This window comes from Polypterus senegalus, chromosome 13 (genome assembly GCF_016835505.1).
Source record: "Polypterus senegalus isolate Bchr_013 chromosome 13, ASM1683550v1, whole genome shotgun sequence".
NCBI classification, from domain to species: Eukaryota; Metazoa; Chordata; class Cladistia; order Polypteriformes; family Polypteridae; genus Polypterus; species Polypterus senegalus.
In genome coordinates, this window is record NC_053166.1 from 23306983 (window position 1) to 23321778 (window position 14796).

The following is a 14796-nucleotide window of genomic DNA, read 5'->3' on the forward strand; positions in this document are numbered from 1 at the left end:
GCAGTCCTGTAAGAATCAATAGACAAGAAAAGTCCAATTCAGCTGTTACTATTCCAGAGTGTTGCCAGAAATTTTGCAATAAGGAAGTTCTGACCACCTGATTAAAAACTTGACTTTGTGTTCAGAAATGAAATGAGTTTAACATATAGACTAGTTTAAATATGAACTATTTCAATCGTACAGGTTAATACTTTTAAAGTAAATATTTCTGAAATAAAACAATTTTTATCTTTGTGTTTATTACCATTTTAGATTAAATAATCAAACAGTTCTCAACATCACATGACGGTTATTGTGTAATTAAAGAGAGAAAGAAAACAGACACGTATTTTTTGTTTTTAATTTAATATATTTTTTGTATTTTATAGTTTTTTTATCGAAGATTTTATGATAATATATAATGTAAAACAGTCAAATTTGTAATATTTGGTATAATAAATCGCGTTTCTCATGTTAAACGAAAGGTGTCACTGTTGCCAAGCAATCGTAAGCGTCTCCAGCATGCCTCGCCTCTACATGTGCGGTGAACAGTACGACAGTGTCCAATGAAAGGACGAAAGTGTTTCAGTGCAGACATACACACTGCTTTTTATTTATTTAAAATTATTTTAACAAAGAGCTGATTCGTTTCCTTCACCCGTAAGCATAATTACAGATAAATAATTCTGCACGATGCCTTTTTTTCGTTATTGTCGACAGATAAGCTACAGACATGCTTTATTTTCTTTTTTGTTCATTGGATATATATTCGAAGAAATCTCATCGGAAAAGAAATATATTGTTTTGGAGGAAGTGGAGGATGGCGTCGTCGTCGGTAATGTGGCAAAAGATTTTGGCTTTGATCTCAGAAATCTTCAGGCTAGGATTGTTCGCGTTGTTTCAGGCCTGCAGCAGCAGCTTTTACAGGTAAATAAAATTACTGGTGATTTGTATGTGACTGGAAGAATAGATCGCGAACAACTTTGTGATAGAAAAACTGAGTGTATTGTTAATCTTAAACTTATAATGGAAACACCGTTAGAAATTCATTATATTCAAGTGGAAGTTAAAGATATAAACGATCATTCTCCAACCTTCTCAGAAAAGGAAAAACATTTTTTAATTCCAGAATCGGCACAACCGGGTATGAAATTCTTACTAGAGCCTGCTCATGATCGGGATGTTGGAATAAATTCAATTCAGCTTTACCAGCTAAGCGAAAATGAACATTTTGTGCTTGTAGTACAAGATATGACAGAAGATAATACAATTCCCGTTTTGATTTTACAAAAGCCTCTTGACAGAGAGCAAGCACAAGAGCATGCATTGCTCCTTACTGCCTTTGACGGCGGGGAACCCAAACGATCTGGTTATTTCAATATAGTCATTTCTGTACAGGATATTAATGACAACGCCCCCTATTTTGAGAATGACGTTTACAAATTATCATTAAAAGAAAATAGTCCAATCGGAACATTCGTCGTGAAAGTTAATGCTTCTGATTTGGATGAAGGTGTCAACAGTGAAATAACCTTTTTCTGGGATAACAGCGTAAAATCTCATGTTAAAGATACGTTTAGCCTAGATAATCAAAGTGGAGAAATAAAAGTGAAAGGAATGCTAGATTTCGAAGAAATTCAAAAATATCAGATAAATGTAATAGCTTCCGACCGAGGCTCGGTCCCATTATCAACGCAATGCACTGTTATAATAGAGATTGAAGATGTAAACGATAATATTCCTGAAATCGATGTGACGTCATCTATAGAAATTCTTCCTGAAGATGTAGCTCCTGGTACAACTGTTGCTCTTATTACTGTAACAGACCGTGATTCCGGTGTCAATGGTGAAATACAGTGCATGCTGGATAACGATCTTCCATTTGGACTGAAATCAGCTGTAAGGGATGGTATGTATTCTTTGGTAACTAAATTCAATTTGGATCGTGAAACAACATCTCAATACACAATCTCCATTAAAGCAAAGGACAAGGGAACGCCATCCATGTCTTCTACCAAGAACATTACAGTAACGATCTCAGACATCAACGACAACAGCCCGAAGTTTTCTCAAGGCCAATATTCATTTTACATTCTTGAAAATAATGTTCCTGGAGCTTCAGTATTTGCAGTTAACGCCGTGGACATTGACGAAAATGAAAATTCCCAATTAACATATTACTTCAAGAGTACATCTTTTGACAAGCCACTTTATTCCTTGTTTAGTATTAATTCGCAAAATGGAGTCATTTATGCCTCAAGAAGTTTTGACTTTGAGGAAATTAAAAACTTTACATTTCTGGTGTTTGTAAAAGATCATGGAATACCAACGCTGAAAAGCAATGTTACTATTAATGTGTTTGTTTTAGATCAGAATGACAATTCACCTGTTATATTATCTCCACGTATTAAAGATGGCTTCGAGGAAATAGAAGAGGAAATTCCTCGAAATGCTAAACCAGGACACTTTGTTACAAAAATCCGAGCATATGATGCGGATGTCGGATACAATGCCTTGCTCTTGTTCTTAATAGAGGAAACAAGCGATTCCTCACTTTTTACAATTCAGCCCAACACTGGAGAAGTCAGGACTCGCCGACATCTGACTGATGCAGACTCTGCTGTGCAAAAACTCATCATCCTTGTTAAAGACCACGGACGTGTTTCATTTTCAACGTCAGTTGCGTTGACTGTTACAATAGTGGAAGGAATGGAATCATTGGAAGTTTCTGATATTCAAACAACAAAATATGACGAGGAAAACAGTTTCACGTTTTATCTGATAATAAGTTTGGGGTTTGCTTCGTTTTTGCTGGTCTTCAGCATATTGACTTTTTTTCTTCAGTGCTGTAGGAAAAGTAATGATTTCACCAGAAAGTATTTAAATGACGTGAACTATTCAGAAGTTAATGTCAACAATGGCTCACTTTGTCATAGTTTCCAGTACCGAGCTGCGGAAAAGGCTTTCATGTTTGTTGGACAGGATTTGGAAACTGGTTCTGCAGTGGGTGTAGATTGTGATGGAAATACTCTGATCGTCCCCGACTTCCAAATACCTTCTAATCAGGTTAGTGCTGTTCATTCTAATTCCTGATAAGATTGATTGCAGAAATGTATAGCATATGTTAATTACATTTACTTTTCTTAGAAATTAATTAGATCCGTGGAAACTATGTACTCAATGTTTGTAACTCTTCATTACAAAAATCACATAAGTGTTAAAATCTTGATTTCAACATATGTGTAGAAGATTAAAGGACAGATAAAAATAAATTGGACAAGCATGCAGTTGCCCAAAAAGTATAATACTGTAATTACTTTAGATCATTTGTCTTAGTGTTTGACTAACAAAACATGACTGCAGACAAACATATATACAACAAGTAGGAGAAAGTTATTTTATGGCGATTGTGGTGAATGTTTTCAATGTATTCTCTATACAATTGTGAAATGCAGTAGAGCTCTGGCCTATCTCCGCTGCTGCATAAGCTCTTTTAACTGGCACTATCGTAACACATTAAACTGCTTACAATAATCCCAGGCTCAGGGGTTACATACTTTTCCCCACGACATGTTTGAGGATGAATAATATTTTGCACTGTCATAATAAACAAAGGATGAAGTTGCCAAATATGAGTAGTTAACGAGTAATACGATGTATACTAACTTAAGAGTTGCATTTTCGTATAGGTTTCCCTACACCCCTCTTTATCAACCATTTTAGGAGATATACAATACAAATGGCTACCTTCTCAATCCCGCCACTTTTACTTTTATTATGGTATCGTTTTTGGTTCTTCGATTAGATAGCTATGAAATGTAGGCTAATATAAGCCAAACATGCACTTTAATGTATACTAAATTAAAAAGAGTGTGAAGCACACAATCTGATGCATATTGTTTCTAAGATGAAAGTAAAATTAGATAAGAAGGCATTTTTCCTCTTTTAGAAAAGTGTCAATATTTACAAAGAGACGTGCAAACCTTTTCAAAAACAAATTTGTGATGACACAATGGGAAGAATAAGCCTGCACATCTCAACCTAACTTCTCTTTTCAGAAAGATAGACAGCACCTGGCAAGACTGGTGGAAATACGTAAATATTTGTGTATGCTTATTATTTTTTAATCTGTTTTAGTGGAACAATCCTTATATAACGTAAATATATTTTATTGTATTGAAAATCTCCACCTCCTTAGGACGGTTTACTGTGTGTTTATTTCTCCAATACATTTGGATTATCTCAAATACACTGTAATTCATCCAAATAATTCTAATTGTAAACTAGTGGAAAAAATAAAAAGCAGTAATTATGTGAAAGCGGCAGTGCTTTTGTCTGGATAGTATCAACTCCCCAGCCAGGAATACGCTCTGTATACCCTAAGATTAGGAAATTTCGCTTTTCCAGTCTTCATCTCTCGTTTGTACTCTTTTTTGGGAGTAAAGTCGTACCACAGTTATGCAAGCAGTATACATCGATCACAGCGTATGTTAAAGTGAAAATCGGCGATTTGTGGAAACAGAAACAGCGCAACCTCCATATTGCTACTCCTATTTTTTGCTTTCTACCTCGCTGCGCCTTTCAGCGCAACCTCCATATTGCTACTCCTATTTTTTGCTTTCTACCTCGCTGCGCATTTGCAGATGTGCTGCCTGTTGTTGTTCTCCGTCGACTGTCTGAGGGTTACAGATGTCAACAGATATGTACGAAGAGGAAAGTCGTTATATGGTCGTCCACCAGCGTATCATTGTCCTTTGACTCAGTGGCCCGTTGATAAAGACGTCGTAGTTACTCTCGGACCACTTTCTCACAGTATTTGGTATATGGATTTTCTTCTACTTCTTTCGGCTGCTCTCGTCAGTAATCCTCGAGGGGAAATTGTCTTTTCGCCTAATCTGTAGGGGTAAGAGCGCAGGTCAGCCAGCGCCCCTATATTTTCATGTCAATGACTTTGCTCAAGGCCCCAATGGAGTCAGATCCCATATTTATGAAAAGTACTTAGGATTGATACCAGTGAGTGAAGTGCTAAGAAATATTTCCTAGCAATCTCTGTTTTTGTCGGTTTCGTATCCTCCTGTCTACTTTGCAGATCTTAAACAGTTTCCTAACCGACCTTATTTCACTTCAGAGTTTAGAGCACGCTGATACGTAAGCTGAGGGTCACAGCGTAAATTGCCGTTCCCACTTCTAGCCGTGATTGCATGCGTTACCTTTACGTTCAACTGAGAAACCCTTTACAATATAGGTGGCACTAGCCTCATTTGTAGCCTACCACTGGTAAGTGGTATGGATATCAGCTACAACCCAATGATTTAAACAAAGTAGTTTGTGAGGAATTTGGATAAAAGAGAGAAAGAAGTTGGGAACAGGCACTGATAGAGGATTCCAAATTAGGACCCGAACGCAGCCGTGCAATAACCGCCACCTGCAAAGTTCTGATGTATCTTGTGTAGCTCCTGGCGTTTTGCCGACATCGTTCAATTCTCAGATGAACAGCATATTAAGGCAGTGTTTCTCAACCTTTAAGTATATTACGACCCGATTTTTCATAACAATTTTAATCGTGCCCCCTAACGTTTTTTTTGAAAGGAGCCCACTAATACCAACTTGTTCTTTTTTAATTAAGGATATAACATAGATGCATATTTTATTGTATATACTTGACTTTTATCAACATTTATCGAATTCTATATTGATTTTTCTAGTATCAGGATGTAGTTTAAGTTAATTTGTTTTGGTTTAAATAGCTGTATTTTTTCATATTTTTGATTCTTGTTTTCTTTTTTTCACATCTTCGTGACCCCTTTTTGTTACTTCGCGCCCCCTAGGGTTGCCCGCCCCACAGTTTGAGAACCACTGCATTAAGGACATGTATTCATTTTCTAAACCCGCGTTCGAAGAACATGGCTGAAGGAAAATCTCAGGAAACATGACGTGCAGGGTAGAAACAATCTCTGCACAAGACATTAACCCATTAGGGAAGAAAATAATTTTCCGCAAACACAAAACAGAGGGATTTATTCTCAGTAATGCGTCGTCAATCAGACTAATCATGTTACAGCTGAACCCTCCCACATTTCACAGTAAAATTGACAGCAGTCTTTTAAGAGATGCATTTCACTTAAATTTTTTTATTTCCACTATTTCTCTCTGCACAGGAATTTTTCTTAATGCTACTGTAAAATTGTGCATACCAGATAGAGGCACAGAAAACAGACGTGAGCATGTCCTCTCAGTAGTTTAATATTGCAACCGCACGTTCGCCGTACAGGCCAAAACAACTCTGTTTTTCATTTTTTGTCTCCTCTACCCTCTCGCTTCCCTCACAAATCTTAACACAACAGAAAGAGACACTATTGAAATAAATCTAGCCTTAACCTTAAAACACAATGAACATTCAATTCTTAAACTTTCAAATACGAGGTATATAATTTATAAAATTAAGGATTATTTGTAAACTGTGATTCTACAACATGTAACTATGGCTTACTAAGGAAGTACTCATTCCTTGGGTATCGCATAATACTGTAAAATGAATAGGACAGGACGCACTTCTGTCTCTTTACCTTTTAGCAGACATTTGAAATGTAAATGTGACTTTTTAACAAAACGTTTTAATATTTCCTCTATGCTTTATAAATATTTTCCAACAAGTCTTGGCTTTTCTCTCGCATCTGTGGTACATGTCCTTGTCTCTGTTGAGGGTTATTTTGATGTCTTAAGCAGACGGCGAGAATTCAAACGGTTCCGTCTCTTTACTCAATGAGAATCTTATAGATGCAACCGTGTGGACTTCTTACCACCTCCTGAGCTGGTGACGTCAGACAGCAATTTTCACACACATTCGTGAATATCACCCATTTCAGGAACGCCAATAAGAGACTCCCGCGCTCTTCTCATCAGTGTAAGTCTCTTCTCACTGGTGAAGAAAGTTCGAGAAATAAAAAAGTTCGCTTTACAAAATGTCGTGTTTATGAGAGTCTACCAGGGGTGGACAAACTACGGCCCCTGGTCTTTTTAATCCGGCCCGCCGAAGATTGCTACAAAATTGCCCAAATCAAATCATATCATAATTACCTGTATGACAGCATTCATTTGATCTTGTCCTGTAATGCCTGTCGTTCCACCAGGTGGCGCATTAGGCGCAGTGATACATTGACTTGATTTTGCGGAGCCAAGGTTACTCTCTGTTATTACACTGCTGCTGCTCTGAACCCATGTGCAACAATAAGTGGGCCAAAGAAAAGAAAAGTCGACAGTGAGTGCCGAGTGTTTGATAAGGAATGGACAACTAAATACTTTTTATTGAAGTCCGGTCAAAGGCTGTATATGTTAAGAAACCGTTGCAGTTTTAAAGGAATACAACATCAGCCGTCACTTTTCCACCAAGCATGCTAATTACGCTAACAACCAGTCAACGCAAAAACGGACGGCTACTGCTCGGAGGTTGGCAGCTAGTTTGCAGGCTCAGCAAACACCATTATCCGACAAACCCATCGAAGAATCAAGCACGAAGGCAAGTTATGTGCTGCCATTCAGATTAGCAAAGACCAGCAAGCCTTTCTCCGAAGGGGAGTTTCTCAAAGACTGCATGGTAGTGATAGCAGATATTTTGTGTCCTGAGAGCAAGAACAAATTTGAAAAAAATAGTTTATCACGCAGGACAGTGACTCGCCGTGTTCAGCTAATTGACGAAGACTTAGCTAGCAAGTTAAACAAAAAAGCGGAGTCATTTACATTATATTCCTTGGCACTGGACGAAAGTAATGACATAAAGGGCACCGCTTAGATTTTAATTTTTATCAGACGGATTAATGACAATTTTGAGATAACGCAGGAGTTTTTGGGCATGGAATCCCTAAAGCGGAAAACACGGGGAGAGGACTTGTATTACAGCGTGTCGGGGGTCATCAATAGACACAAGCTACCTTGGAGTACGCTCGCCAACGTTACCACAGATGGATCACCAAATCTGACTGGAAAAAACATCGGGTTGCTCAAAAGAATCCAGGAGAGGGTGAAGGAGGACAACCCTGAGCAGGAGGTCATTTTCTTACACTGTCTAATCCACCAGGAAGCACTGTGTAAATCCTTATTGGAGCCTGACTATAGTGAAGCCATTTGTAAAACACGTTAACTTTATTCGAGCGAGGGGACTTCAGCATCGTCGGTTTATTAAGTTTCCTGAAGAAATTGACGCTGATCACCAGGACTTGCTTTACCACTCCAATGTCCGCAGGTTAAGTTTGGGGAAAGTATGTCGACAATGGGAGCCCAAACAGGAGATTATCTCATTTTTGGAGCTACTTGAGAAAGCTGACGATTTTCCTGAGCTGAGTGACACAGATTGGCTTTGTGATTTAACTTTTGCTGTTGACATACTGACACACATGAATGAGCTGAATGTGAAGCTACAAGGGAAAGACCACTTTGTGCATGAAATGTACACACACGTCAGAGCCTTCAAAACCACTTTATTTACTTTATTCTCAAAGCAAATGTCAAACAACTCATTAGTTCATTTCCCCACACTTGCTACACTGAAAGAGGCCCCTCTACTTGTGAAAAAATACAGGAAATCACTGGACGACCTGCATGGAGATTTCTGCCCTCGGTCACTTCAGTCCCTTCACACAAGACCCTGAAACGGCGCTACAGAGTTGCAGTTGGAACTGATTGATCTCCAATGTGACACCGTCTTAAAGGAGAAGTTCAACTGTCTTAAACTGGATGAGTTTTATGCTTCATTAAGCGCAGCCAAATTTCCAAACATCCAGAAGATGGCACAGAGAATGCTGGTGTTATTTGGATCTACGTGTGTGTGCAATCAGACTTTTAGTGTGATGAACACCAACAAAGCACCCCACAGATCCCACTTGAGCGATGAACACCTCAGATCTGTCCTGAGAATTGCCACAACAAAATGAACACCAGACTTCGATGCACTGGCAAAAAAGGGTGATCAACAACACTGTTCCCACTAAACATGAATGTAAATATTAACACTGTAATGCCTTTTTTATGTTTGACATGTATGCATCTAGTGCTGGCCCGGCCCGTCTGTCAAATTTTAAAAGTCAATGTGGGCCATGAGCCGAAAGGTTTTCCCACCCCTGGAGACGGTGATATTATGCTCCATAAGAGACTGAGACATGTCATGAAACCTATTGATGGAGATATTATTATTAAAATATATATTCACATAGTGTAAGCATTGTTTAAAAAGCAGGACAACGACAACAGTTCGACCTGTTAAAAGAAGATTGTAGCTCTTATTACAGCCCCGATTTCTCTTAAACAGGGACGTGCTGTCAGGGAAGGCAGAACCTCACCTGTCATCATGAAAATTAAAAAAAAGTAATAATTATAACATAAAATAAATTTGTTCACTGGTCTGTGTTATAAATTTGTTTACTGTATGAGTCCAATAATTTTGATAATTCTTTTAGTCAAAATCGTGGAATTGGTGCATTTCCTGTTCAAACACATGAGAAATGTGAGGTGCGGTATACAAGCCTCACTTTCCCTAGGACTGCCTGTTGCTGACTCTCTGTAAGTCACCAGTCAAATGTTTGCAGATACGTTTGTTATACACCCTGACTTTCCACAGTCTGGCTAATATCTTTAATGAACGTGTGCGACATATTTAGTCTTGCTGATCGCACATAAAACCACAGTGAAAAGGCACAAGGTGAGGCCGAAAGTACCGTGCCGCACTGAAGGGGCCGGATGTGAGCCCAACAGGTGCTCGTTGCTGCTCTTCTACGCAAAGGCTCTAGGCGCCAATAAGTTAGCGATATCAGAAAGTCAAGTGATTTTTATTTTTTGATCCGAATGACTGCCAAAATAGAAGATTAAGACTTTTAAAACTAAAGGAAAATAAGGAGGTCTTTTTAAACAAAGGGATGGGAATTTTCATGGAGAAGGATAGGCGCTTGGACTTCATTTACAAATAGAGGTAAGACCATAAATGGCTTTCAATTTTATAAAAAAAAATGGGATCAAACAATAGAATAAAAAAAAATCCAATATTTAAAAACTCAATTTTGACCTTAAATAAATTATTTTGTTTTTTTCGTTAGTCTTTTGTTGCAGTATGCATTCAAATTGATTACAGCATCAGAATTAAAAGCTTTTAAGAGCAACTAAATATTTGAATAAGGCCAAAAATGAAATCCGTTTATTGTACACCTCTCTATACTTTCATTTGTACGGAATGAGTATGAATTGTGGAATTGCAACGGCAAATTTAGAACACGTGGAGGGTGAGAAGCAAATGCGCTCTCTCCCCGATATAAATATAACATTCTTTCATAGCCAAATATGTACCTTACTTAGGTGTGTGTAAAGAATGCTGATGAGATATGAAACATAACCAGTACTCAATGTGCATGCATGCTGCCAATTGATTAGTGAATAAGCTACTCTTTTGGGTTCAAATATTTGTAAATCTTACTATGAAGGAGTCAGTGCCACCAGCCATGAACCTCGCCGCACGTCAGTGCTCTTAAGATGCCTTCGGGGTCTTCTGCGATATCCTGGGAAATTCAAATGGTAAACAATGGAGAGTTTTCCGAAGCTAATGACTCGACGAGGTTTGAAGGAAGCATTTACAGTTACTTTTTCTTGGGTTGTCCAAATTCCCTCTTAATCGGATACTTTACGAAGAAGTGACTATACATGACTATGTCAACTCCGTCTCTAAAGTCGCCTACAAGAAAGTGTCATCTGTATATTGAAGCAGGAGAAAGTAGCGTGAAATGACACCTTTTATTGGCTAACTAAATAGATTACAAATGAAAGCTTTTCAGGCAGCTAAGGCTTCTTCATCAGGTTACACCTTACCGGATAAAGGGGCCTTAGCTGACTCGAAAGCTTGCATTTGTAATCTATGTAGTTAGCCAATAAAAGGTGTCATTTCACCCTACTTTCTCCTGTATCAATCTATGGCTAATATACTTCATCCGTATATTGAAATACACACACTGACAATACTTTAATTATATATTGTCGTTATCGGTCCATTGATGGGAAGAAATAAAGTTGTAAAAATGAATATGAAGTAATAATGACACCATGGGCAAAAAAGATAAAGTCTGTAAATAACACAAACTAGACAGACACTCGCCGTGAAGGAAAAAAGCAAACTTTTCTAAAGAAGAGCTTGTCCTTCTTTAAGATGACAGCACAGGGTCGTTGTTTATTTAGAAGTGATGTCATCCTTTTTTTACAAAGTGGGGTGTTAATCGGAGACACATAATTCGATATTCTTAAGTTTTTTTTTTTATTTTTTTTTTTTTGCAGCTGTACTAGTTTTTCACAAACCGCCCTGTCATTCCCTTTTCTTTCTTTACGTATCTCTCTATATCATTTGAAATACAGAAATATTTCCGCCGATGTAAAGCTACATGCAACCGTAGGACACAAATTCTTCAAACCCTTTAAGGAACGTAGACATATTATCAGCTTATGTACGTATAAGTATTAACGGGAGTAACAATTTAAAGTAACAATATGTTTATCACATATAATCAAACAAATAACTGAATGTATTTCATCATAAAAACTGTATCATCTCCAATATAAATTTAAGTACTGGAAATTTTCAGAGAACCTTCATAATGTGAGGTTTGTGTACGCTGTCTGGCAGCAGCTGTGTGTCACTAAAGTTAACGCAAGCAAGTTTAAGAAACCATTGACAGTAAAAGAATGTGTCTGCTTTTTTTTACCGTGACTTTCGGAAAAGTTTCCTATAACGGTTGAGTTTAAGGCGTTCTTATCGCATACGCTTTAAGGAATTTCAACCCAATTTAGCACTATTCCCCAGGCAGCCATTGCAAGGCAGCTTACGGCATCGGTGATATACAGTCAAAGAAGGTTTTCATGCAATTTGTGGGTGTCCAGATATGACTGGGCTTATTGGTGACGCATATATTAGAGTTAAATCCCCCAACGACAAGCCCTTAAACTATTTTTGTAGAAAGAGATATCCTTCCTAAATGAGAAAATCATCTGTGATAGCATTAAAAAGAACCAGGAGGCCAAATGGTCGGGAGCTATAAAGTTGCCACGATTAGGATGAACTGCAATGCTAAGTGTCTGAAAGAAAACACGTTTAATGGTGCTTGTTAAAAGACAGCTGATATCACATATCTTTCTCCTTGTTAAATCCTCAGATACACCATCCTTGAAAAGAGATACAATATGGACCATGCACGTGCGAAATAAGCCACAGAGAGATTGATTGGTATGTTATAATGTCGCGTCAGAACTTTGCATCATGTCATGTGGTACCTTTATCCTTTAGAAACATGTATGAAGATGATCACTTCAGCCTGTGTAATGCATAGCATTCAACAGTACAACTCACTTGAGGAGAGAACTTGGAAGTACCTAACGATGATTATTATTGAAGTAGGCGGAAATTAAATCAGGGAACGTCAGTCAGAAACTAACTCATCTAGACGCAATACACGTGAAACCCGACCTCCAAGTGTGTTATTGTGATAAAACACGCATCGTCGAGAGCATCCGCTGCATACACTTACATTGCAGTCCTTACTTTCTCGTATACGAAGCACAAGGAAAGCATTGTAATCGTCCAAAAATTCGACCTCGAGATTTTGACGAATCTTGACATTTTAGACCTCCCTGAATCCGAAAATATCATTTTTAGAGTTATGTCTCTCTCTCTCTCTTTCTCTTTCTCTCTCTCTCTTTCTCTCTCTCTCTCTGTGTGTGTGTGTGCGTGTAAACAGGATAACATGAGTACGCTTTCAGTTAGGTCAACCAAATTTTGCATTCAAGTAGGTACAAAACGTAGATTTCTATCAACTTTTGAGCTATTTCCGCTAAGCGGAAGTGGTACTTTTTTATTCATTCAGCTGCAGAGTCCGATTTATTCAACTTTACTTTTATTATAATTGTTCAGTATATTATTAATTTGCTTTGGTTTGTTGTTGATTGTTCCTTAATGTGCATGATATATACAGTAAATATAATCATTGTCTTGCGGTTTACCCTTCATATATCCATCCCCATATCTCAATATAGGAGAAAATCTAGGGGAGACCACTCCCGGGTTTTTTTTTATGCTGCATCTCTATCGTCCATCAGTTGTTTCTGGCTGATGCCAGTCGGTTTACCACTGCCAGTTGCTGTGATTTTGTCGGATTTCAGCTGCCGAGTCTTAATGTCTCTTTCTTTACCTATCTTTGAATGTTTCTTTTTCTTTTACTATAGCATGAGCTGCCTCTCCTGTGCTGTTAGCTTTTTTTTTTCTGCCATTCATGTGACATCCCCTTTCACCAACAACAAAATGTATTCTGCCGATGAGTGATAACTTTGTTTTAAAACGTTTGGCTCTGAACTACAGTATATCTTTAAATTCAGGAGATAAAGATTTATGGAGTTTCGTCGCTCAGGACCAACATCCTTGTCCAGATCTAAAATCAAAGTTGAAGTTTACCAGTTAAGGAAGAAGACCGCTGTAAGCAGAATAATTGTGTTTTGCTGTGGATTTAACGTTGTAGCTTTTATTATGTTGAAAAGTCTGATCCGCTACTTTTCACTGTCGGGCACTGTACCGGTACCATATCTAAGTCACTGTACCTGTACAAAAATAGCCATAAATAGCTTAAAAATACTGCTTTTTCAATGGCACTTTATAGCTCTTCACTTTGCTGATTCTTGTAGAACTATTGCTTGACAAAGCACCATTTCATTCTGAGACATGTTCTTAGTATGTTGTTTGTACTTTGTAAAGCTTCCTAATATGTGTATTTAAAAAAAAATAGGCTACAGGACAGATTAAGAAAACCTGGATTTAGCCCTTATACTGGATGTACAGTCCTTTTAAAATCGTGAGCCATCGATACTTTACAAATTCTTGTATGTTACCATCTAGTCTTAATTTGATTTACTGTTACAGATCTAAATAAATAAATGGATCTTTCTGGAATCACCATGTGGATGAGTCTTTTAGGAATGAAAAATTGTTCCCTTATGGCAGTGGTCTGAAGAATCACTATGGTGCATTAATATATATGATTATTATATATTTTATTTTACTATACATATTATTATGCTATATTTTATATTTTACATTATATATATAATTTTGTGCATCTGCACTAATAATTATGTGAATGGCTGCAGACAAAGAATCACATTTATATGTTTCTGTAATTTAAAAAAAGTCTGTCATTTTGTTTGACCATTTCATTCCAATGTTACAAAGCAGAACACATTTTAGCAAACAGCAAAAGCAAATATATTTACATGACATCCTACATGCAGAACTGACTGGAACTCATAAACGGAACAAGAATGAAAAGAATAAGATATCACGACTGTTGTAATTCTTACTTAGATCTAAATAATTTGTTATTTTGTGTACATTGGCTACTATTTTTTCCAGATGGCTAATATTGGATTTCCAGTCATTTAAAGATAAAAGATAAATCCAATATTTTCTAAAGGGATCAGAAAGAGTATACTGTATGTAATATCCATTACTCATAATGTCTGCTTTCTGTGCATTACCGTGTTATTTATTACGTTAAAATCATACCCTTTTGATTAATAGCATAGATACTGTAAATATGTATTTTGAGATTGATATTGTCTCCCAGTGCTTGTTAATGTAATGTTTAATCTCCAGATATGTGCATGTGCACTTAATTATAGTGGAGTCTGCTAATTGTTGTTTAAACCTTCTGTCTGCAGTGGTATTATGGTTTTTATGGCACATTTCTGTCATTCTTCTCAGTTAGCTTAACAATTTAGATTTCTAAAAACATGCAGTCACAGGTTAAA

The 14796-nt window shown here is 37.3% G+C and overlaps 1 protein-coding gene across 1 annotated transcript; it reads left to right on the forward strand.

Annotated features, from left to right (window-relative positions):
* The first annotated feature begins 479 nt into the window (after positions 1 to 479).
* Positions 480 to 7768, forward strand: LOC120543291 (protocadherin beta-13-like). The gene is made up of 2 exons (XM_039776327.1): positions 480 to 3045; positions 7370 to 7768. Exons 1-2 carry the CDS (start codon positions 673 to 675, stop codon positions 7766 to 7768), a joined length of 2772 nt encoding a protein of 923 aa, XP_039632261.1. The 5' UTR covers positions 480 to 672.
* Positions 7769 to 14796: the final 7028 nt, after the last annotated feature.

Coding starts and splice junctions, on each gene's coding strand:
- LOC120543291 (XM_039776327.1), top strand. CDS start 673: ATGCCTTTTTTTCGTTATTGTCGACAGATAAGCTACAGACATGCTTTA. Junction 3,046..7,369: donor TCCAAATACCTTCTAATCAG/GTTAGTGCTGTT, acceptor TTTTCCACCAAG/CATGCTAATTACGCTAACAA.